This window comes from Antechinus flavipes, chromosome 3, assembly GCF_016432865.1.
Source record: "Antechinus flavipes isolate AdamAnt ecotype Samford, QLD, Australia chromosome 3, AdamAnt_v2, whole genome shotgun sequence".
Classification (NCBI taxonomy): Eukaryota; Metazoa; Chordata; class Mammalia; order Dasyuromorphia; family Dasyuridae; genus Antechinus; species Antechinus flavipes.
Window position 1 is genome coordinate 431330030 of NC_067400.1, and position 26963 is coordinate 431356992.

At 33.1% G+C, this 26963-nt stretch overlaps 1 protein-coding gene across 1 annotated transcript in view; it reads left to right on the forward strand.

Annotated features, from left to right (window-relative positions):
- The window catches only part of KCNH7 (potassium voltage-gated channel subfamily H member 7), a 623506-nt gene that overhangs the window by 390922 nt on the left and 205621 nt on the right, over positions 1-26963 (forward strand). Inside the window, exon 3 of the mRNA XM_051986258.1 lies at positions 17080-17235. Within this exon, the coding sequence (XP_051842218.1) occupies positions 17080-17235 (156 nt within the window). The remainder of the gene's footprint in view (positions 1-17079; positions 17236-26963) is intronic.

Sequence of the window (26963 nt, forward strand, 5' to 3'; positions counted from 1 at the left end):
TAAATAAATTTTTTCCTTCTAGGTTTCTGAAGACAAACAACCCCAAGAAGGACTCTGATCTTTAACCAGAAATTGGTGTGGCTTGCTCTATTCAGGGACTAACATTTTAAATGTATTTCAATATGGGACAGACTTAGAAGTCAGAAAGACCTGAATCCAAATCCAGCCTCAGATACTTCCTAGCTCTGTGACTTTGGACAAATCACTAATATTTCATTGCCTCATCTGTAAAATAAGGAAAATAAATTAGCATCTACCTCCCAGACTTATTATGAGAATAAAGTGAAAAAATATTTGTAAAACACTTAGCACAGTGTTTGGCACATTGTAGGTGATCAGTAAATTCTTATTTCCTTCCTTCTTTCCTTGCTACTTCACAGGAGTATTGTGAGAATCAAGTAAGTTGATAGATCTATAGATATAGATATATATAAAAAGTATTTTGCAATCCATAAAACATAGAAATACTAATGATTATTTTGAATATAGAAATTGTTTTAGCTATGTCACAATCATAACTTCATAAATAAACTATTTAATTCTGTTTCTATATTGGTTTAACTCAATATTATGTATTGTCCCTGTTAATTACATCAGGTTATACTTAATTCTAATTACTAAGGAATCCAAAGTTATGTTACTTATGAGTATATTTGATAGTCTGCGTGTGTGTGTGTGTGTGTGTGTGTGTGTGTGTGTATTTGTGAATAGATGACTACCTATGACTGGGACAGAAATGGAATTCACATAAAATCTTATTTTATGAAACAAATTTGTATCATTCAAAATTTTTCAAAATTAAAGTTCATAGAATTGAAAAAATCTTAATACAGATTGTACTTAATTGTGAATAAAACATATGCAACAAGTGGTCATTCAGCTTTTGCTTTAAGAATATGGGAATGAGGGGGGAAAGGGGCTGGGAAGCATAGGAAAGAAAAGAACCACTACCTCCAGAGATAACCTAAAGTAATTTGGAATAGTTCTAATTATTAAAAGTTTTGCTTGTCTACTTTTTTTTGGACATCTTTTTATGGACATCTTCCCATTGTCCTTAGTTCTGCCCAATAATGTCAGACAGGACATATCTCAACATAAGAGATAATACTTGAGATAACTTCAAATACTTGAGATAATTGTGTTATCAAGTTTTCTCTTCTCTCTGGTCATCCTTTGCTCATTTCTTCAGTCAATCTTTGTGTCATTTATAATCACTGTTATCCTCTTTTGGCTACTCTCCAGCCCATCAATGCGCATACTACAATAATAACACCTACAATTAAATACAATACTTCTAATATGGTCCAATCAAAACAGAATATAATGATAGCATAATCTCCTTAGTCTTGACCATTGAATTTCTTTCAGTGAAACTTCAGATTGTGTTAGCTTCATTATTTGCTATTGACATACTGAGCTTGCAGTTCTTTAAAAACTCCAAATTTTTTTCAGCCATACTTATAGACTTAGCCCCTCATGCTGTTAAAGCTTTGTTTGTTTTTTCCAAGCTATATTGCAAGACTTTTCTCTTTTAAATTTCACCTTATTGAATCTGATCTCTTATCGTAATTTATTTAATTTTGCTTTTTTTTGTTTTATTTTTTCTTTGAATCTTAAATCTGTTCTCCAATGTTTTGGTTATCCTTCCAAATTTTGCCTCATCTTCAAACCTATAAGTATGCTATTCCTGCTTTTATTCAAATCATTAATAAAATGGTTAAATGGTACAGAGCCATACATGAAATATTCTAATGTTATAAAAACTATAAGAACAAAAAGCCAAGACTTTCCAACAATCCGGCCTCAGCTAGGAATAAAATCTGGCTATCTGTGGGTCTGTACAGAACCACTATTGAGACACTGATTCTATCAGCCTGGAGCTGATTTACTTCATGATTAAATCACACTTGGTCCTTGCCTATATATATATATATATATATTTACTTCTGTCATTTTATCCAAGTGAATGTTCCTCCCATTTTGTATAGTCTCAAAATATTCAAGATGGAAGAGAACTCAAAGATCATCTATGTCAATTGCCTCATTATGGAGAAAGCCCAAAGAGAGGGTTTGCCTTTCCCAAACTCACCTGGCTAGGATGGGGGAAACCCTCAGTGGTTGGGACACAATGCTTCCAAATTAGAATTCAGGTTCTTTCCCCTACACCAGAGTTTTAGCTTTGGTCTGCACTAAGAAGTAAGTTTAATTTAATTTTAAGGAGGGTTTAACTTTATGTACACATATACATAGTCACATATATACATGTACACATACACATATATACACATATACATGGGGATTTAGGTAGCACAATGAATACAGTACCAGGCCTGAAGCCAGGAAGATTCGTCTTCCTAAATTCAAATCTGGCCTTAGACACTTAAAAGTTGTGTGACTTTGGGCAAGTCATTTAACACTGTTTCCCTCAGTTTCCTCATCTGAAGAAGGACATGACAAATCAGTCCAGTATTTTTCCCAAGAAGCCCAAATGGGGACCCAGAGAGTTAGACACAACTGAAAACACTTGAAAAACAACAACACATGCACAACTGTACACATCTGTGCATATGTGTCTATATGAACATATATACAAACATACATGTGTATATATACATATATAATGCATTTTTAATGGAGGGATTCAACTAACCAGTTACCAAAAGTAATTTTAATATTAGCAAATATATAAAAATAATAAAGCTCACACCATGGATCCTAATTGTAAAAGTTCATCAAGAAGGGAGTATTTATATAGTATCTATTACATGCTAGTCATTATGCTAATTGCTATATAAGTATTATCTCACTTGATCCTCACAACATTGGAAAGTAGATTCATTTTACATTAAGACAAAACACAGGTTAAGTGAGTTGCCCAGTCACACAACTAATAAATGTCTCAGGCTGGATTTGAGCTCAGGTCTTCCTGATTCCAGACCTAATATTCTATCCACTGTACCACAAGTTTCCAAAACCCTACATATGGACAATGCAGATATGTTCTTACCTATTCCAGCACAAGATTTCAGTCCCAAGAATCCTTAAATGGAAAAACCCCATCACAATCTGACACAGAAAGAGATTATCTCTTTTCTGAGTCAGTGAGGGTCTAAGATTTGTTTGTCTCGTGAACTGTAAGATCTACAAATAACCCTCATACACATCTTTCCAAATGTGGAAAGCAAAATTAAAATAATTCCTTTCTGTAATTAAGTTTTTAGGAGGCAACTTAGAAGGCAAATACAAATGATAAAGCAAATGTGTCCATGAGGATGAATAAGTACATGATCTTCTCAGTGGGTACTAAAAATCTCATTTTTCAAAATAAGACATTTTAAGGGGGGAGATAATGTTACTGGGTATTTTAAAATACTCCTCAAAAAATGCAGATTTTTAAAAGTGATTATTGAATTAGGGCATTTTTGCTGTACAACTTCTACATTTATATGTTCAGTGCTGTGATTCAAGAACTCAGAATCAAATTTGGAGAGGGACCTTAGTAGCCATCTATTAAAACCGATATAGGCAAAGATGCTTCTACAATATCCCTCTTTTCACAAGGTTTCATCTAGCCTTTATTTGAAGATTTCTAATAAGTATATTCTATCCAGACATTTAATCTGTGGTCAAATTTATTAGGAAATTACATTAGTCATTCCAAAGATTGTGCTTAACTTCATGGTTGAAAGCTTTAACAGCAATCAGACAGTTAATAATTAAATAGGATTTTCAGGTTTTAAAAGTACCTTACAAATATTACTTATTTATTGCTCACTATCACCTTACATCAACAATCTTAAGAAATAAGCATGATCCTGCCTGAAATACTTACTAGATGTATAACCCTGAGCAATGGCTCCTGTTTGCTTGAGTTTTCTCATCTATAAAATGAGCCAGAGAAGAAAATGGCAAACTACTCTATTGCCAAGAAAACCCTAAATGGGGTTATGGAGAGTCATATAAGAAGTAAAATGACCAAACAACAATCTTAGTAATAAGTATCATTTTTATTGTTTATAGATGAAAAACTGAAGCAAATAGAGATTAAATAATTTTTACTGTGTCACACAGCTTGCAAATATCAGAAACTAAAATTAAACTCAGATCTTACTTCATGATGATCTTTGTTGCTGTATCTAACATCTTAATAATTGAATTCCTAAAACCAAGGCTATGCCAGACCAGTCTAATCTAAAAATAATCCTTAGGAAAAGTATAAAACTGATGAAATGTACCTGTCCAATTATATACCTTTCTATTTTTCTAACCTCGCTCATTCTAGGTACTTAACCTACCTCCCTTTCTGTTCATGTAGAGAAACTTTTAAAATACTGATAATACATAATGTGCTAACTCTTCAAAGACAAAAAATAAATCATTTTTTGCCTTTCATAGGGAATAGGGAACTTTTAAAGATGATCTTTCTTAAGAAGATCCATGGCATCAGGGAGGTGATACCATGACATGCAAGTGAATTGGATTTCAGTGAAGAAAGATTTGCAAGATCACCAGCCTCAGTTTCCCCTCCAGAGCCATCTGGGACCAGTGGCAAAATATAGATCAGGATGGCTGGAGATGGCCCTGGATGCAATGGCCTTTTTAAGCTATGGTTTATAACAAATCTCAGTTTGATTGATCTATTTGATCTTAAAGTTCAAATAAAGAACAGATAATAAATGGGACACCTACCTCCTCACAGAGAGGTGACACATTCAAGATATAGAATGAAACATTTTTGGACATGGTCAATATGGAAAATTGTTTTTCTCAACTATTCATATTTATTTATTAGAGGTATTTTCTTTCTTTTTCTTTCAATGAGAGGATGGTGTAGAGAAAGGAAATAAAGAAAATAAATGCTTATTAATTGACAAAATATAATTAATTTAATTTTTTAATCATAGGAGGATAAAAAGTAAGGTAGTATTTAGGGGGGCAGAGATGCTGACAATCCACTACTCCTAAAATCTAGTCCATATCCATCTAATACCAGAAAGTTTGGTTAATAGCTTATGTTTTAAAGTAAATCAAAAGTTTCAGGGGCCAGAAAAAAACATTGAAAATAACCAAGAATGAAAAAAAAAATCATCTTGGCCACATCAAAATAGGGAAATTATAATTTACCCACTGAATTTAAAAGATTTTTCCCAACAAATGACTCAAAGAAATCCTTCACAATCATTTTTTCCTGAAAACAATGGGGATAAATGCAATCATCCTTTTTAATAAAATCATACAATCAGAGAAATTGATTTGGAAAGTATATTGAAGAACATCTAGCACAACCCCTTAATTTACAGATGATAAAACTGAAGCCTATGTTATGCTGGAGAAACTGAGCAAGACAGAGATTAGGGACCAATGGATCCATGTTTGGTCCCAGGGCTGAAGGAGACTATTGTCTCCAAGAATCCAGCAAACAATCAGAGTTCTCAATGACATATATACACATGGCTCAGATGCAGAGAGTACACTGAGGCAGGGGCGGAGTCAGGGTGCTGAGAGCAGAAAAAGGACTGACAGGGTGGGGTGAGCCTCCGGAGATAAGATGACATAACAAAATCAGGGGGAGGCATTCCGGTATGGGGAGACGCATCTTGATAAGACACTATCTGATATTCTAATAGCTTGGGAAGGGAAGAGGCATTCTGGTATTCTATCAAGTATTCTGATAAAGAGAGAGGAAAGGTTTTGCAGAACTGAGAAGCAGGGAAACTGAGTCAGGACAATAAAAGAGAACTGTGGCATAACACCTAGGAAATTTAAATGACTTCCCCAGAGTTTCTCAAATGCTGCTAAGCATTAGAGACAGAATTCAAACCCAGGTCTTCTGACTCCAAAAGCCAGTGCTCTTTTCTACTTTATGACAATATCTCTTAGAGCCTATTCAATCTCAGTGATCATGATCCCTTTCCCATTCCTGGGGTTAGATTTGGTGGGGGGGGAAGAATAAGAGAGGAAGGAGACAAGGTCCAAGAGCTCAGAAATTCTAAGAATTATACACTAGGCACCATGTTAAGAAAGATGCTCACATGATATAACCCATGCTTTTTTTTACTAGCATATACTATCTCCTCTTTCTCTGAATATTAAAAAAAACTTAAATATCATTTTATATAAATTGTTCATAATGTTGGCATCTCTATCTAATACTGACTCTACCACACAGAGAATAAACATGACAATCAGGCTTGTAAAACAGCTCTCTTTTCTCTGTATTTTAAAAGAATGGCTTGCATATATTTTCCCTTAGAAAAAGAAGGAATAATTCTGCTCTAGTCTATCCACTCTATCAAACTCCTACTCTAAATCCCCAGATAGGATGGTGATTATCATAGTAAGCTTTGGGGGAGATGTGGAGAGAATAACGCATGTGTTTTTGAGACATACTGCCAAGAATTTGCCAAGTTAGCCCATGTGTTTATAATGCTTCTATATATAATGCATTTTTTTCATTAGCTCACATGATTTCCTCCCATTTGCACTTACTAGGCTTCAGTATGCAGGTGATTAAAGAAATAATAAAAGCATTCAGGGAGTGCTTTTCTCACAATAGTACTATGAGATAATTAGTGAAAATAATTCCATTTTGCAGATGAGAAAGCTGAAAATTAGTGATTTTTTTTAAAAAATTATATTGATAGTAAATAAAAGATCCAAGTCCAGTTGAGATTTGTTGGGATTTTTTAACTATATCACATCTGCCTCTTAAGAAGTAGGGAGACTCAACTAGTTCCTGCAGACTTCACTGATTGCTGAAGATACTACTAATGGCTATAGATTCTACTGAAGGCTGATAACCATCTCATATGGCCAAGATCAAACTTATATAGACTAGGTAAACAGGATAAAAATGGGTAGATAATTTTGTTTTTGTAATGATGAGCAATTCCATCAATAGAGAAAATACCCTGATAAGAAATCTTCCAATACAGCTTGTTAACTACCCTGGGAATTGGAGTCTTATAACTGTAACAGTGGCCCAAGATGACACAGATTATATTTTTTAGAGGTACATCTTGAATCCTAATCTTCTTAACCCAAAAGCCAACTCCATATCCACCATGCCACATTTTATCTAGACAGACAGAAAGACAGACATCTTAGACTTGAGGTCAGAAAGCCTAAATTCCATTTCTAAGACTTTCACATGCTAACCACATAATATTGGACAAACCATTTCAAAACTTCAGTTTCTTCATCTACAAAGGGGAAGAAATAATATCTATACTGCATACTTCATAAGAGTATTATAGGAAGAATATTTCATAAGCCTTTAAGACAGAGGTGGAGAACCTTTTCCTGCCAAAGGCCATTTGAATATTTATAACATCATTTGTGGACCATACAAAATTATCAATTAAGAGATCTGTGGGAAGTTGTTGTATCTGGCTTTCAGCTCATCATTACCTGCTATTGACTTAGCAAATGATTTTGCAGGCTTTATACACCCCTCCCTCCTTTAAGGCATTACAAAAGAATGACAATTAAGCAGGCATTTGCAAAATTAGGAGCACTGGATTTAGAGATAGAGAATCTTGGGTTTTGAATCTTGTTGCAGTTGAGTTATTTTTCAATTATGTCTGACCCTTCATGATCCCATGATCAAGGATTACAAAATGATTTACTATTTCCTTCTGCAATTTATGTTAAAAATGAGGAAATTTGAGGCCCAGAGTCATACAGTCAGTAACTGTCTTAGACCAGCACTCAACAAAGTACTTTATTCCTAATGCAGTTTAGGCAGACTAGAATACATTAAGACTATGACTTCCCTAGCTTAGTTTCCAGTGCCTCTCTTGATGCAGTCTAAGAACTTAGTAGCTTTGAGGAAAACCAGATTACATTATTGACTCATATCAATCTTAGAATCCACTAAACGCTCCCTTTTCTTTTTTTTTTCCCACACAAATAACTTACTAACCCCATTTTCCTCTATTTTATATTCATGAAGTTGCTTTTCAGGAAACCATGTAAGACCTATACTCAGTCTAAGTTCTAGCATTTTTTTTTTAGTTCCAAATTCTCTCCCTCCTATCTCTCCCTCCCCCAGCCCACTGAAAAGGCAAATAATGGGATATCAATTATAAATGGGAAATCATACAAATATATTTCCATATTAATTATGTTGCAAAAAAATAAATAAATAAAGTAAAAAAAAAAAAACTATATTTCAGTTTGTCCTGGAGATTGATAGCATTTTTCTTCATGACTCCTTTGGAATTGTCTTGAATCATTGTATTGATTTGAGCAACTAAGTCTTTCCATATTTACAATATAATTACCACTATGTGCAACGATCTCCTTGTTCTGCTCATTTCACTTTACATTAATTCAGATAGTCCTTCCCATGTTTTTTTGAAACTATCCCGCTCATCATTTCTTATAGCACAGTAGTACCCCTTCACAATCATATGCTACAACTTGTCCTATGATTACCCAATTTGGAGGCATCCTCTCAATTTCTAATTCTTTCCCACTACTGTTAGCAGTATTTTTGTGCATGTCAGTTTTTTCCTTATTCTTTGATCTTTTGGGGGTTATCAAACTGGTAGTGGTCTTGCTAGAACAAAAGGTATGCACAGATTTATAGCCTTTTGGGCATACTCTTCATTTTCATTGATATTCATGCTATTTCAGGAAAAAAAGGTTAACTTGACAGTGAATGAAAATGTTAGTCAATGAGAGCCATTAAGAATCCACTTTGGCCAGTTAATTTTAGGTATTGTATGTATTTTGGAAAGAATGAAAAGAATATGCAATCAAAATTAAAACTAAAAATCTAGTCAGATCAAACTACTTACACATATAGATGTCTAGATTTTGTGGGAGAGTGGTGATAGTGGTCATTTCATTTGAAAGCTGTCTACAAATGCAGATCATAATTAGCTTGGCAAGTTAGAATTTTAGATACATGCCCAGTCACTAACAGTTTAATGTTTTGTGCAAAGTTGAAGATATACACATACATATATACATATACATATACACATATATACACATACACATAAATATACACACAGTTGGGTATAGAAATCTATCTTACCCAACAGGGCAATGTGAAGGAAAGGGGATAAGAGAAAAGCATTGGGGATGAGAAAAGGGAGGACAGATTAAGGGAGGCAGTGATCAAAAGCAAAACTGACTTTTGAAATGGACAGGATAAAAAGAAAGAAAGAGAAGGAAAAACATAAAACAATAGGCTGGAGGGAAATATATAAAAATCAAAACTGCAAATGTAAGGGGATGAGCTCCCTCAAAAAGTAGAAAATAGCAGAATGGATGAAAAACCAGAATCCAACAATATGCTGTTTACAAGAAACATATTTGAAACAGAGGGACATATACAGAGTTAAAATAAAGGGCTAGAGCAGATCTAATATGCTTTAGCTGGAGTAAAAAAAAAAGAAAGAAAGAAAAAAACAGGCAGGGGTAGCAATCATGCTCTCAGACAAAGCAAAAGAAAAAATAGACTTAATTAAGAGATAATATCAGAGAAACTACATTTTGATAAAAGGTACCTTACACAATAAAGTAATCTCAAATTTGTTTATAGCTGTGTCTCTAATAAAGATCTCTTTTCTCAAATAAATGGGAAACAGAAGTCAAATTTATACAAATAAGAATATTCCCCAATCGATAAATTGCCAAGGTAATTTTTGGCAGAAATCAAAGCTATCTAAAGTTATATTCCCAAAAAAAAAAAAAAAAAAACCACTACAAATAGCTATTGATTAATAAATTAAAACAATTCTGAGGTATCACTTCATAGCTATCAGAAATGACAAATGCTGGAAGCAATTATAGAAAATAAGTATACTATATACTGTACTGTTGGCAGAATTGTGAACCGATCCAAACATTCTAGAAAACAATTAGAATGAAATCATTACCACCACCATCCCAAAAAATCTAGACATCTATATGTAAAGATAATTTGATTTGACTAGATTTTGGTTGCATACTTTTTTCACCCTCTCCAAATACAATATCTAAAATAACCTGGCCAAAGTGGATTCTCATTAGCTCTCATTGACTAACATCTTCATTCACTATCAAGTTCACTTTTTTCCCCCTAAAATAGCGTAAATATCAATGAGTCAGCAGACAAAGATCTAGGTAACAAATTTGAGACATGAAACTATTAGATTTGGAAATCTTGTTTCTCTTATCTGCTGAATCAGTGGAAGGACAAGGAGCTAAGCAAGCCAGTGACATAGTAACTATGTTTTCTGAAGTTATTATGCATTAAAATTAGAATAAAACCTATGAGCATATATGTATAATGAATGTATATAAACATATATGAATACAGAAATGTATGTATATTCACATATGTCCGTGCACGTATATATGATAAAGTAATAACATTCATACACACACACTGAGGCAACTAGGTAAAGAAGTAGATAGATTGCTGAACTGGTAGTCTGAAAGACCTAAATTGAAATCTTTGTATATGTACTTACTTAGTTATATAACTCTGGGAAAATCACCTACTATCTCTCATAGTTTCCTCAGTCATAAAATAAGAATAGCAATCATACCTATCTCCCACAGTGGTCTTGAGAATAAAATGAGATAATTAATATTCATGAAGTGATTTGCAAACCTTAAATTACTATAATCTTAGCTAGTATTAATAATATTTATATTTGTATTATTCATACCACAAAATAAATCTTAAATCAAGGATGTACTAAACAGAGTGGCATAAGCTTATGTAGGAAAGGTAATCTTTCACACGAGGCAGAAGATGGGTGCATGAAATCAGCATCTGTATCCTACTTATTCCCTCAACAAAGTGTGAGAAGTAGAGAGTTTTCTTTCCTGCAGGTACCCCAGAGGCACATTGCTATACTCTAAGAAGAATTAGACCCAAAAGAAAAGGTTTTTTTCTAAAAGAAGTTCAGCATGATGAGCATGGATCTTTCAGTTTACAATTCTATTTTTAAATGTTATATGGATATTTCATCAATTCACTAATAAGTTATAATTTCCATAATTATTCAGATTATTTCTCTTTTGCATATTTTATCTGTGGTTAAGAATAATACAATGCAGAAACTTGATTAAAATATTTGACACATTTAAGAAGGCTTCTCCATTTTCAGAACATTTTCACTCAGACAATACAATATGGAATTGAATCTGAATCTTACTGATATTAATCTAATTGCCTAATTCTGTAAATATGGGATAATGCTATTGTAAATAAATTATTGCCTAAGGCTTATTAAAAACCATTAACTTCATTTGAATACTGAATTAATTTTAACAACTGTTATGCTTTATTTCAAAGTTAGTTAATCATATCAATATATTTTTTCTTTATAAAATTTTCCAGCTGTTAGTGGGATTCTGGGTACTTCTATTGTTTACTAATTTTACTTTCAGGATAAACATTGAAGGTGATGTAGTTGTGACATTCCAGTCACACAAGTCCATTGACTTCAGTACCAGAATCACAAATTTTCAATATTGGAATAGATTTTACAAGTCATCTAGTACAGGGGCCTTACAGGTTTTTGGTGTCACAGACCCTTTATCAGAATAATAATTTTAAATGGATAAAATAAGTGTAGATAATTATAAAAGGATCAAATTATATTGAAATATAGTTGTTAAAAAAAAAAAAAAGGCATGAGTTCATGGATTCCAGATAAGAACTCATGAATTCTAGCCCTACCTATATTTGAAAAACAATCCCAACTGTAGCATATGGGCTTAAAGGTCCTTCCTAATTTTTTCTTTTTCCTATTTTTGCTTAAAGATCTCTTAAGGTAGCCCATTGTACTCTTAGATAACTCTGTTGGAAAATTTTTCCTTAAATCTCTCAAAACAATACAATGCAGCATAGCAGATAAAGCATCTGGTCTTGGAATAAGGAAGACTCGGGTTCAATTTCAGGGCCATACTACTTGTATGATTATAAAGAAATCATGTGGCCATTCTGCTCTAGGCAACCCCCAAGAAAATGAATTATGGAGCATTTGCAGATCTGCATTCTAAGAGTGGTAGGAGTTTCCACCCTGGGACTTCTCCCATGAAGAAAGTACTAGGAATTTTATATAATACTTGAAGGAATATAAAATATCTTCTTTGCAATATGATGAAGTAATCTGAGTTTAGTCAGTGCTACCCAACTAGAAGTTATAAAACTCTTAAGACCATTTATTATTCTGCTCCTACTAAAAAGGCTGATTTTAGAGTCATAGAAATAAATTTCCAGCAAGAATTCTCTTCATTCCATTCTGTTAATCTCATATTTCGTCTTTCTCAAAGACTAAGTATGAAATCTAAAAACTGAAAACACTTAAATTTTTTCTAATGACTTTAATCTGGGGTTTATTGCACACATATAAAAATAAGGGTAAATATGGAGAGGAAAACATATCACATTTAATTCTATTATTCAGCAGACTAGGCAGTAGTTCTCATATTTAATCTTGCAAACATTTTACAGGTAAACTATTTGTAAATATCAATAGAGATAGTGCAACACTGTGACACTTGGGAGATCTGGGTTCTAACTTGAGTTCTGACAACTAGTTTGCATTGTGACCTTGAGCAATTTACCATAATACTTTTGACCTTGGTTTCCTAATCTATACAATGGGAAGAGTTGGATTAGATAGTCTCTAAGATTCTTTCAATTTTTTATCCTGACTTTAGTATTGCTGAATAGATCTACTAACATAAATTGTACAGAAAAATTGTGTTTTATAGCCTAGTTAAGGCTGTATATTTAACCCAAAAAAAAGAATTAGTGAAGCAAGGAAGGGCAGAAAAGTAAATAAAGTTGGAATTAAATGATTGCCATTACGTTTCTGAGGGGTAGTCATGTGGAGAAAGTTTTAGACTGGTTTTACTTGGATCCAGACAGCCACTAGTGCCAGTGAATCAAAGTTGCAGATATACAGATTTGCAAATGTAAACTAAACTTCCCTAACAAGTAGAGATGTCTTTGTTGTGGCAAAGAATTAGAAAATAAGTGAATGCCCATCAATTGGGGAATGGTTGAATAAGTTATAGTATATCAAAATAATAAAATATTATTGTTCTATAAGAAATGATGAAGACACTAATTTCAGAAAATGCCTGGAAAGGCTAACATGAACTGATGCTGAATGAAGAGAACAGAACCAAGAAAACATTATAAACAGCAACAGCAAGATTGTGTGATGATTAGTTATGATAGACTTAGCTCTTCTCAGCAATTCAGTGATTCAAGGCAATTCCAAAAAACTTTGAATAGAAAATGACATCCACATCCAAAGAAAGACCTATGGAGACTGAATGCAGATCAACGTATACTGCTTTCACTTATTTTTTCTTTGTTTTTTTTTCTTTTTCATGCTTTTACTCTTTTGTTCTGACTTTTCTCTCCCAACATGACTCATATGAAAATATATAAAAATGAATGTATATGTGTATTCTAAAAAAAAAAAAATTAATTAAAAAACAATTGGAGCTGCACAGAAGTAAAATAGGCTATTGGAGAAGGCAGTGAGTTCCATATCCAAAAAAAGTCTTTCATTAAAAGCTATAATGTTATATGTAAATTTCATATCAAGATATGGGCGGGAATTGATAACCTTTGAAATTGCTTTTAACTATGAAATTATGTAGTCACTTCCTGTTTAAGGATCTATGGGAGAAAAAAACTTTTAGCTACTATATCTTCTTACATTCTAATTCCATTAAAAATGTCATTTGTCATTGGGAGGGAGGGGGCTGTAGTTATTTCTAGGCCTATTTTCTTAATGCTATTATTTAGTGTTTTCATGTTTAGTCAGCAGTATGTCCCACATGTTAGAAACATCAAAACCACTACAAAACATATGTGAGTTCATAATGCTCTTCTAAAAATGATCCAAGAAATGTCATTTTAGGAGGTAAAATCAATATATATTTTGGTTCATTAGCCAAGTACATAATGGCTATTTCTAGCATCTCCTCAGACCCTCTGTTTAACCAGACTGTGTAGCAATGCTTGGCCTGAAGCATTTCTATTTTTAGTTCTAATGGAACAGTCTTAAATTGCTTATTTTCTGTTTACTAAAGTCATCCAATTTGTTGCCATGGAAACTATGACAAGTGCCATAGCTAACTGTTTTATTAAGTGGATTGAAGATACAGCTGGAAAACTTGAAGGTGTAGAATGTCATTTTTAATACACGTAGAAATATCTTACATAAATACCATGGTCACATTTACAGAAAATATGAAATTAGTTATAAGGGAAATACTCTACGTTTTTAATTTGGAAGGCTCTAGTATCTGACTGTCTAAATTTCAATTGACAGCAATCCTCAACTTCCACAGATGCTGCATTCCAAAGTTCATTACTAAACCAGTTACTTGTAATGCAGAACACATTTTCTTATGAAGACAGTGTTATAAATGAGGGCTAGATTTCTAGGTTAGCTCACAAAATGCCGCTCTGTTAATGGAGATAAAGTATAAAACTAGTAATACTAACCTGACTCAGTTTATATTGTCTACAACGCAACATGGAATTCGTGGGCTAAAATGACAAGTGCCTATTAGTAATACAGAACCATTAGCAAGATCAAGGAGTTTTAGAACATACCTGAATAAGGCTATAGTAACTAACATTTGTAGAGAATTTTTATACTTTCAAAGCACAGAAATTTAAATTATCTTATGGGTCCCTCCATGAGGCCAAAGAAATATAGTGTTAACTTTATTTGAGGGGCCTTTGTCTGTTCTATTATGTACATTGGAAGAATGGAAACGAAAGTAGGGTGAGGTGTTGTTCATGGATCAAGTTGAGCTTGATTGATTGATCCTATATTCTTTTTATTCTGACAATGAGATTCGGTCATTTGGGGTCCTGGAAATAAGAGCTAGAGTTTCTTTTATCTTGTGAGCTTAGTCTCCCCAAGAAAAAATGTGAAATGAATCAAGTTTATTTTTCATGTTCTCTCACATTTTTGTACTATTCTAACATCCTTAGTGATCTTTTCTCCAAGTCCACAGGCACCCAAGTACCCTCATATGATTTTTAATTTTCATATTTGGGCATTGCATAACTCTCTTTTCCTTTCAGTCAAAACTCCTATAAACATTTAGTACAACTGATCTCTGCTAGAGTTAGGAAGAGTATAATTTGTTTGAATTAATACATAATAATGTATGGATGATGGATAGCACCATAATCTTCCTAGAGGCAATCTGCATTTTTTTAAAGAGAGTATTTGTTAAGCCAAATGAATCTTTCATTGTTTGAATTTTTAAGCAATCCTGGAAAGAGGAAAACAAAAACAAAACAAAATAAAACAAAAACAACCTCTATCGCCTCAAGGAAAGGTTTTTGTTGTTATTGTTGTAGTTTTATAGAGAATAATCATATAGATGTTCCTCTATGAATACATTCCTTTAGGTATTCAAGTATTCCAAAGCTTCTTCTCTTTCTCCATTTTTGACCCAAAAGATATCCTGTATCTTCCCCCTTTTTCTACAAGAACTACCATAATGTTAATAGTGGGTTCTTCCAGCAAACTAGTCTGAGGCAATGGTAAAAGTGCTCATTTGTGTGAAAAGGTTTGGCTGAAAATTAAATCTGTAGTAAGTAATGATGTAAAAATAATATTGTTTTCCCAATTTGTGGTGTAAAATTTCTATCTGATTATCTTGTTGATTGAAGAGATCAAAATAACATTTTTTTATTTTAAATTAAGAGTGAGTGTAATCAACAATTTAATATAGTCTTCTAATTTAATAAAGGATTCCTTTTCCAGCTCTCAACCCGTTAGTTTAGATGATGTAACTTTAGCAGGCTTTCTTAGAGTGAGAAAAAAATGGGAAAGAATTGTGATAGCATATTAGAACTTTGGAATTCCTTATTACTTTTATCAGGTGAAGAGAATGAGGTAGATTTGCTGAGGAGCCTTTGAGTGGCAGTATATTTGTCAAGTCTGCTTCATCTTTTAGTAGTTTTATGAATTCTCAGAACCATTTCATCTGCAAAAATGGAGCTGATGATACATCTACTTAAAAGCATTGTCATAACAAATTATTTAAACATTTTATAATCTATTAAGGTGACATATAAAGGTATGATCATAAATTTGATACTAAATTCAAACATCATTAAATACATAAGCCAAATACATAACCACAGAATTTCAAAGCTGGAAAAGACCTCCATGGCCCTCTAGAAAACAAATGGCCATCCAATCTTTCCTTGAAGATATTTTCCTTCGGGGGAACTCATTACTTCCCAAGGCAGTCCATTCTACTTTGGGATGATTCTGGCTTTTGGAAGATGTCTCCTTGAAATTTTACCTTTAAGAGTTTTGGTTTCATAAATGTATTTGTTAGATTAAGGTTTAAAAAGACACTTTAAGGGGCAGCTAGATGGCACAGTGGATAGAGCACTGGCCCTGAAATCAGAAGGACCTGAGTTCAAATCTGACTTCACAAACTTAATACTTCCTAGGTGTGTGACCTTGAGCAAGTCACTTAATCCCAATTGTCTCACACACATACATAAAGATGCTTTTAAAAGCTTAGATTCTCTTTGTTTTTAGAGAGAAAAGGTTAGGTGGTGCAGTATATCAAACACTGGAACTAAATTCAAATCTAGCTTTAGACACTTTAGAGGTCATTTTAACCTCCCTCAGCCTCAGTTTTCTTAGCTGTAAAATAGTGATGATAACAATAGGACCTACCTCCCAGGATTGTTATGAGGATAAATTAAGATAATATTTATAAAGAGTTTCTCAAGCTTTAAAACACTATATAAATCTAGCTACTATCTTAAGATGAATTAAACTAGTAAGAGAGAAGACAAGTGAAATTTTATATTCATTACCTACATGATATGATGATAAGTTTGTTTACACACTATTTCAAAAATAATGTTTTTATCCAGATATACACTTGTACAATGCTATTAAATGAAATTCAGATTAATGGTAAATTGCATACATTGTATAATATTTTTCTGTTTGGGGTAATTATCTAAGAAAGAAAAATCTACAGAGATTTCTTATGACTTTGAAGTTCTAAGTATTTAGGGACTTAAAATTTGTCTTTTCTTCTCCTTAGGATCAACCTTCATTTGTAATACCCACATAATTCCAGTGAAAAATCAAGAGGGAGTGGCTATGATGTTCATCATCAATTTTGAATATGTGACTGATGAAGAGAATGCTGCCTCCCCAGAGAGGTTCAATCCAATATTACCAATAAAACCTGTAAATCGTAAGTTTGAGGAAAAACAATACTCTTAATATTACCATTGTTTGTCTGTTCTATTCTTTGTCATCTCTGGTAAAACTTCAAATTATGTTTTAACTTGTGAAGGAACAGAATTTCTTATGAAACCACTAGCACAGAAGTCTTTAAACTGGGGCAGTTAGATGACTCAGTGAATAGAGAACTGGATATGGAGTCAGGAAGACCTGAGTTCAAATCTAGCCTCAGACATTTAATGACTGTGCCTCAGTTTCCTCACTGGGAAAAAGAGCTGAAGAAGAACACAGAAAATCATTCTTATCTTTGCCAAGAAAACTCCAAAGGGGGTCATGAAGAGTCAGAAAATGACTGAACAAACTGGAAGACAAACAATATATCTTTATTTTTACAAATCTTTAACTGCATTTTAGCATTTTTTTTCCATTGGGTTTTGAAAAAAATTAAAAAGCGAACATTCTTCTGAGACGGGCTCTATGGACTTCACCAGTCTGCCAAAAAAAAAAAAAAAAAACTTTTAGAGACACTGATCCAGGATATGGCTGTTTTTATATTTAACACTTGAAAGAATAAGATTTTCTTTCAGTTTGCAAATCTATTTCATTTTAATACATGTTTGGATAGTTCAAACTGAACTAGAGTTGTTGAATGAGTAATTTGATCAAGGAAAATATTTAAATGAAATGCAGCATGACCTTCTAGGTATAGAACTGACCCCAAGCTGGATTCAAGTCTCACCTCTGAAACTTCCTGCCTAAATGACTTTGTACCAATCACTAACTCTCTAAACACTCGGGAACCACTCTAAAATTTTATACTGTGCAAATAAGTAAACTAGCCTCAAACTTGTCAAGGAAGTTTCTTTATCTGGGAGTTCCCTCTACCAAAGAAATTGAAGGTTTGATGAGTATACCCATACTAAATAGCCAAATGAGATTAATCAGGTCTAAAACTCTACTACGCATCAAAGATCAAAGGCAGATACCATATTTCATGTGGATAGAAATCGCTCCAAATTCAACTAACATTTATCAAGCATCTATTTCCTCAAAAATAAAAACAAAAGGTGCTTAGTACTGGGGTAAAAAGATAAAAATGAAATAATCTCTGCTATCAAAAAACTTTATACTGGATTGGGATGGAGAAAATGATGTAAAAGGGGAAAAGAACCTTAAAAACATGGAATTTCATCAGGGTAGTTATGCTCTCTTCTAATGAAGACTAGCATACTGTCTGGATCAATTACCATATCAAAAATAATCATGAGCAATCTCTTGGAAATGTATCTTTCTAAAATTTAGCTAGATAGATCAAATAATGTTCAGACTGTCTTCAATCACTTAATCAATTAAAAAGAATTTATTAAGTATGTAAAATGTGTCACGAACTGTGCTAAGATTTTGGTATAAAAATACAATCAATAAGAAACACCTTCAAGAAGTTTACATTCAAATGGGGAAGACTACACATAAAAGGAAGATCTAAGTGGAAAGAAAAAGGTACTAGGCTACACACTACAAAGCTTGAGTTCTTTATAGGATCTACCAAAATTTTCACTTCACTGCGAAAGCCTTCAAGAGTCAGTGCAAAGCTTGGCCCCAAAGGAGAACTGAAAAACATATTTTATACTGTTTATACTGTCAAATGTATTATGAGTTGATTACTTTTGTTGAACTTCTTGTTTTTTGTAAATCTTTGTTGCTACTGTTAACATTTGCTGCAAGAAGTAACAGAGGGGAAGAAAAGGAATATAGTAAAAAATGAATATGATATAAAAAATAAAAGATATCAATAAAAATAAGATAATTTTAAAGGTGCATAGGTCACCTCCATATACTACAGTGAAGTATTAGAGTAGTACTTAAGTAAAAGATGGCAAAAATTACTGGTTCAAGGATTGTGTGGATCTTAATTTGTATTTTGCTTTTGATGCCTGTTAACATCAGTTTAAAAAAAACTGAATGACTACATAATGAAGGATTTCTTGACTCTGGTGCCCAACTACAGGTGTCAAAAATAAAAGAGACATTTGAAAATTTTTCAATGTCAGTCCTTTTCAGTCACATTCATCTTTTAGTGACCCCATTTGGTGTTAACTTGATAAAGATACTGGAATGATTTGCCATTTTCTTCACCAACTCATTTTACAGATAAGGAAACGGAGACAAACAAAGTTAATTTAAGCAAGTTGCCCAGGGCCACAGAGTTAATAAGTGTCTGAGACTAGATTTGAATTCAGAAAAATTAGTCATTCTGATTCCAGGTCAAACAATGATATTTATTACGTCACTTCATTGCTCAAAACTGTAAATACCTCAGTATTATATTTTTTCATTCAGTCAACAGACATTTAGTAAATGTTTTCTATAGACTAGGGACTGTGCCTACTCTGGGAAGACAAATATAAGCATAAAAAAGGCATTCCCTGCTTTGAAGAAGTCCAATATTCACTGCAATACAGTTTAGAGAAGAAAAAATGATTTTTCACTCAAAGGAGGTTTATCCCATCAGAGCAAGAGACCACACAGGGAGAGAATATTTTCAAAGTGTTAGTTCCAGAGTGTATTTCCAGGAAGAAGAATTTTCTGGGATGTGTCAGAAAAGGAAATGTAAAAGAAACTTCATTTGATGTTCACTTTTCAATTTTCAGTTCATAGGATTATGTGAAAAAGGGATCTTTTTAAGAAAAAAAATTTTTTTCAAAACATATTACTTTATGAATCATGCTGGAAGAGAAAAATCAGAACAAAAGGGAAAAACCATGAGAGAGATTTAAAAAACAGAAAAAAAAAAGAAGTGAACATAACATGTGTTGATTTACATTCAATCTCCATAGTTATTTTTCTGGTTGCAGATGGCATCTCCTGTCCAAAGTCTGTTAGGACTGCTTTGGATCGTTGAACCACTGAGAAGAACCAAGTCTTTCATAGCTGATCATCACATTCTTGGTGTTATTGTGTACAATGTATTTCTGATTCTGCTTGTTTCACTCAGCATCCAGTTCATGTAAATCTTTCCAGGACTTTCTAAAAGCAGCTTGTTCATCATTTTTATAAAACAATAATATCCCATTATCTTCATATACCACAACTGGTTCAACCATTCTCCAATTGATGGGCATCTATTCATTTTCCAGTTCTTTGCTACCATAAAAAGAGAGCCTACAAACATTTTTGCATGTGTGGGTCCTTTTTACTCCTTTATGATTTCCTTGAAATACAGACCCAGTAATGGCTCTGCTGGGTCAAAGGGTATGTAATTTTATAACTCTGGGCATAGTTCCAAAGTGCTCTCCAGAATAGTTAGATCCATTCACAACTCCACCAACAATGCATTAATATCCCAGTTTTCCCACATTCCCTCCAACATGTATTGTTATCTTTTCCCTTCATTTTAATCAATCTGGGAGGTATGAAATGGTATTTAGAGTTGTTTTAGTTTGCACTTAAATCAATAGTGATTTAGAGCATTTTTATATGACTACAGGATGGCTTTAATTTCATCATCTGAAAATTGTTCATATCCTTTGACCATGTATTAATTGGGGAATGATTTGTATTCTTATAAATTTGACACAGTTCTTTATAAATTTTAGAAATGAGGTCTTTATCAGAAAAATTGGCTATAAAGACTTTTTCCCAGTTTTGTACTTCTCTTTTTTTTTATTTTGGTTCTATTGGTTTTGTTTGTGCACAAACGTTTTAATTTAATGTAATCAAAGTTGTCCATTTTGCCTTTCATAATGTTCTGTACTTCTTTGGTCATAATTCCTTCCTTTGAAAAGGAGTCTTAAAGATTGCTTAAACTGCCCAATTCAAGCAGGCTGTAAATGACAGAACTGGCCCCAGGTTTTCTGTATTTAGATGCAAAGTTCTTCACTTAATTGTATTATCCCAACTTTTGCATTTAAATATATTAAAGAAGAAAATTGTGTTATATATGAAAATGTCTAACTTGAAATTGCAAATATAAAAAGCAACTCTGGTCCCAAAAGGCCCTTTTTTAAGAGTAAGTGCAAGGTCTTGAAATCAACCTTTCAATAATAGAAATATTAGTTTAGTCTAAGGCATTCACTTAGTTATATCTAAGCGACAGCTTAATGGCCTATTAAAGCCTTGGACCACATGTACTAATGTGCTTGGTTTCCAATATTTTGACTGTTTCACATCTGAACAATGCCACACTTGGGGCTGATGTCTATCACATTCTCTAACTCATCAATCCTCCAAGTGACATTGTTTGGAAAATGTATTAAGTCACCAAGGAAAAATGTGCTGAAGCCCAAACTTGCCCCCTTAATTCATTTGTTATTTTCCCTTCCTTAACTGTAATAAACTCCCCAGACAAATCCAGCCATTCCAGTGAGATTCCCCAGAGGAAAGCCCTGGTAATGCCAGCTACTGGTTTGGCACAGCATGTGCTGTCAGGAAGAGAGGTTTTCTTCTTTTAAAATCCTCATCTCCTCCCCCTGGAGCAGTCTTCTTGCGCAGTCCATCAACTTTTGGAAAAATGCCTCCTAGTTAGTAAAGTACTAATTTCAGACCTAGTATGACATGGAAACTTGGAACTTCAACCTCTGAATGGGGCATAATCTACACAGCAGTCTTCCAGGATAGAAAGCCTGGTTTCTGTGCATTTCTGTTATAATTAAATAGCGCTAAAAATATAAAATCTTTTGCCTATGTGGCTTCAGATTTGATAAAGGTTCCTTTCTTTAGTTTGTGAACAAAAAAGGTTTCCTTATACTTCAGCTGTCATTCTGATCAGGGACACACATTTCGTAAAGGAGTAGCTAGAAGTGAGTACAAATGTGGAGATAACAATTTCCAGAGCATTATATAAAAGCCCTATTATTTACAAGCAGTGCATTGCCTCTGATTACATCCTTCAATCATAATATGATTGAAGCTTACATTTATTCAAAATTTCCCTTGACTATCCTGTTATACTAGAGAAATGGCTGATAGCTCTTCCTTTTCATCTTTATTTCATATCAAATAGAAGACTAAAATGGAGACAAATTATGTTTGGTCACCTCCAATACCATTTTATTTCTCCTTCATGTTGTTTTGTTTACTAAAATACAAGTCCTTTTCAAAAATATAACTTTATTTATTTTGTTAATTCATTTATTTTTGTAATGTATCTTCACCATTCAAATGGAATCATAGGCAAATTGGTAGATTCACTCTAGCATAAGCTCTTGGTTTTTCTGGATGAGGAAAAATAGATTAGAATATCATAATACAATGATATAAGGCAAGAAAAGTAGGACTTCACTTCATCATAATATAACACCTTATATGAGTTATAAATGGGATCCAGAAATAGATCAGAATAACCAAAACCTACATAGTATAAGAATATCATACTTTTCTAACATAAGGAAGATTCATATTAAAGCAAACTGAGATTCTGCATCACACCCATCACAAATAGATGAATGATGCTGTGAATGGAGCCTTGAACTTGAACTCAGGAAAAACTGAATTTAAATTCAGCTTTGGACACTTATTTGCAATGTGACCATGGACAAGTCACTATTTGCCTCATTTTCCTCAACTATAATATGGGATAATAATAACATCTAATTCCCAGGATTGTTGTGAGAATCAAATGAGAAAATATTTGAAAAGCACTTCACAAGTATTAAAGGATTATACATATAAACACTACCTATCATCATCACCATCATCAAATTGGCAAAGATGACTAAAAAGAAAAATGTCAAATGTTGAAAAGGCTATAGGAAAACAGGCACATGAAGTTGAATTGTAAATTAATCCAGACACTCTGGAGAGCAATTTAATACTCCAAAATTTACTAAACTGCATACCTTTTGATTCTGTGATACCACTACCAGGTCTATATCATAAAGAGATCAGAAGAAGAGGGGAAAATATCTATATATACAAAAAATATTTACAGCCAAAGAACTAGAACTTAAGGGATTGTCCATAAACTGGGGAATGGCTGAATATGTTATGGCATGTTATTGTACTAGAATTCTATTCTACTATAAAAATTGATGGCCAAATCTGAATGCAATGGGCAGTATTTATTATACATGCTTTCTTGAAATTGAACCTGATTGCTTTATATTTTGAATCCTCTTGTGTTCTGGTCTGCATATGGCCATGTTGTTATTATTGTTGTTGTTGTTGTTATTGTTGTTGTTTATTTTATATTTAAGTTTTAAATAAGAAAATAGAAAGAAATGATGAATGGGATGATTTTAGATAGACCTGAGATGATTAGTATGAACTGTTGTAAAAAGTAACTAGAAAAGCAATCTATACAATGATAGTAACATTGTAAAAATAAATTATAGTTCCAGAAGACTCATGATAAAACATGCAATCTACTTCCTAAGAAAAAAGCACTGGGCTCAGACTGAAGGCTAGAAATGTGTTTTTTACATAGCAATGTAAGAATTTTTAATATTTATTCATTAAAAAGAGTTTCAAATTCTTCTTTTCAATGAGGAGGAAGATATGGGAGGAAAAGAAAATAGATATTTGTTCATTAAAAAATTTGAGGGAAAAATATAAAATACTTCCATTTGTATTTATAATTATAAAGTTAACTGCTGGCTTTAAGAAGAACTACCTTAAAAAGTAAAGAGAAATGGTTTTACAATCTCAAATAGGTTTTAGCTTGTGTTTTATACTAGAGAGACCTCAAACTAACAAATACATAAATAGGCCATCATTTGGTCAAGATCTAGAGTTTGATGGAATTAAATCAACTAAAATAATTTGTCTTAAATATAAACATAGAAGCAAAGTTATTATATATGATCCTATTTTCCCTGTGTTTTTCTTTGAACTATCCCAAAAGACTCAATTTGAGTCTATACCCCTAAGCAGAGGACAGTTATTAACAATTTAATTGGGCCATAATTACATCTCTCTTGTTAATTAAAGGCAATTATTTGTTTAAACCAATTTAATCAACATAATGAGTGCCTGAATTCACAAGAATAGGATAGACATTGCTTACATTTTCTAATAGGGGAGTACAATCTCCATCACTGGCTTAGTTTTCAGAGGAAAAATAATTTTACATTAAGAATAATAATAATAACTGGAATTTATATAAAACTTTCTATGTACTAGTCATGTATTAAGTTCTTGACAAATCCCTCATTTGATCCTCACAACTCTGGAGGTAGGTACTTCACAATTAAGAAAATTTGAAGCAAACAACTTAAATATGAATTGCCCACACACCCTAGTGTGTGTCTGAGGCAGGGCTTAAGCTAAAGTTTTCTTGATACCAGGTCCAAACACTATCTTCTGTGCCACCTAGCTATCTAATTTTATGATGTTGCTATTGCTCAATGGTCGCAGTTGTGCTCAACTCTTTGTAACCCCGTTTAGGGTTTTCTTGGCAAAAATATTAGACTAGTTTTCCATTTTCTTTTCCAGTTGATTTTAGAGATGAAGAAATTGAGGCGAATGGAGTTAAGCTACTTGCCCAGCTTCACAGAGATACTAAGTGCCTGAGGCCAGAATTGAACCCCTGGTAGTCTATCTACAATGTCACTAGCCACCCTAAATTTATCACTTTCTTTTTTCTTTTTTTTTTTTTCACACCTGAACTACAAACAAAATCCCATTAAATAAATAGAGGGAACATGGCACAGAGAATAAAGAGCCAGGCTTGGAGTGAGGAAAATCTGGGTTCAAATGCCACCTTTGACACATTATAACCCTATGACTCTGGGCAAGTCACTTCATTTCTTGGTGTTCTAGCTCTATAAAACTATAATTTTTTAAGAAGGTTCTAAGTTGTGCTGGTAAAAGAAGTAATCACAGGGTGTTCTTCTACCAATGTAATCAGAGATCTAGTTTCCCTATTTATTCACATTATCCAATTAGTTGAGTGTAATGTTTCATTATTTAATGAAATATCATATAGTCCAATGATCTGCTTCTTCTGAATCTAAAGAGATTGATTATGGATTGAACATCATAGAAATTTCTAATCATCTTACTCAAACAGATTATTAGTTTTTTGCATGATCATTTATATCATAGAATTTAGAGATTAACCCTTTCTCCACCATCTGAGGTCTTGGGGAAAGGGATCTGCTTTGTGGATTGCTGTCCCTTCTTTTCATTTCATGTCTTTTTTCCTCTGATTTTGCCCTTTGGACTCAGGAAAAAAGAGGCATGAGCAGTCAGGGGAATCAGGGATCAAATGGAGAGGTACTGACATCAGTTTATTCATTGCCCAGAAGCCATGGTAGCATGAGAACAGGGAGACTTCAGGGGGAATTTAACCCAGCTAGGAGAGCTTCTAATGTTAGAGCAAAGTCATTCTATGACCAAATGCCATAAAGAAAAAAGAAATCTGGAGCTGCTGAGATTTTTAGTTATAATGAATCCCATTTATCTGGTAAATTCGAACTAGTTGTTTTTCCTTATTTAGTCTCTATGTTCCTGAGACAAGACATGAATGTCTCTTATTGTCTTTTCTACTTTCCTTTTAACTGTGGATCATGACCCTATGTGGGTGTCACATAACTGAATGTGAAGGTTGTGAAATTAACTTATTAATAAATGTTTGATTTGTATACCTATTTAATATGTCTATATAACCAAAAATGGATAAAAATTTCTTGTATAAAAAAGGAATCACAAATGGGAAAATCATAAGAAGCCCTGTTTTATATCAGAAATTTTTAACCCAAACTCTATGAATTTTTTTGGTGTGTATATGCACATACAAATGTGTGTAGATATATACATGTGTATAGATGCCTATGTATATATGTCATGGATGAATGTATGTGTGCTATACCAAGCATGAATTTGGTTTCATAGGTTCATCCCAGCATTGGTGGTCTAAAGATTTGCATACTTAGCACTCTCTGATGGTTTGAGGAAATAGTGCAAATGCTTAAGCTATCCCTCTAAAATATCTTCTAAAGCAAAGCTTCTTAAACTTTAGGTTATAATCCCATATGAAGTCACATAACTGAATGTAGGGGCCATGGAAAATTTAGCAACAGTAAAATGTACCAAATATACCACTAAGATTTAGTTCTTTTTTTCCCTGAGGCAATTGGGTTAAGTGACTTGCCCAGGGTCACACAGCTAGGAAGTGTTAAGTATCTGAGACCAGACTTGAACTCAGGTCGTCCTGACTTCAAGACTGGTGGTCTATCCACTGCTCCACCTAGCTCTCCTAAAGATTTCAATCTTTATAGAAAAACAAACAAGCACATATATCTCATTAGTATGCAAATTTATTTTCACCTTTAACAAATGGTAAAATTATATATATAATATAAAAGAATTATTTTAAAATAAGTTATTTTATGATTTATTATTAGTAAATGTTTGATTTGTACATCTATTTGATACACCTATATACCTGGGGTTATATAAAAGTTTCTTGAGCAAAAAGAGGTCACAAATGGAAAATTTGAAGTGGTAGCTCAAGAAAGGAGACTTCTGGTGGCCAATTCAGTTATCATATCAGCTAATGGTTATAAAAATTACCATATAATTGACAGAATGATATGACTAGTTTCCTGTAGGTATAAAGTCCTACTAACAAGGACCCCATTTGGGCTCAGTCACACACAACAGGTCTCAAATAGCATTATCAGAAATTACTCTATCAAACTCTCTCTCTCTCTTTCTCTCTCTCTCTTTCTCTCTCTCTCTCTCTCTCTCTCTCTCTCTCTCTCTCTCTCTCTCTCTCTCTCTCTCTCACTTTCTCTC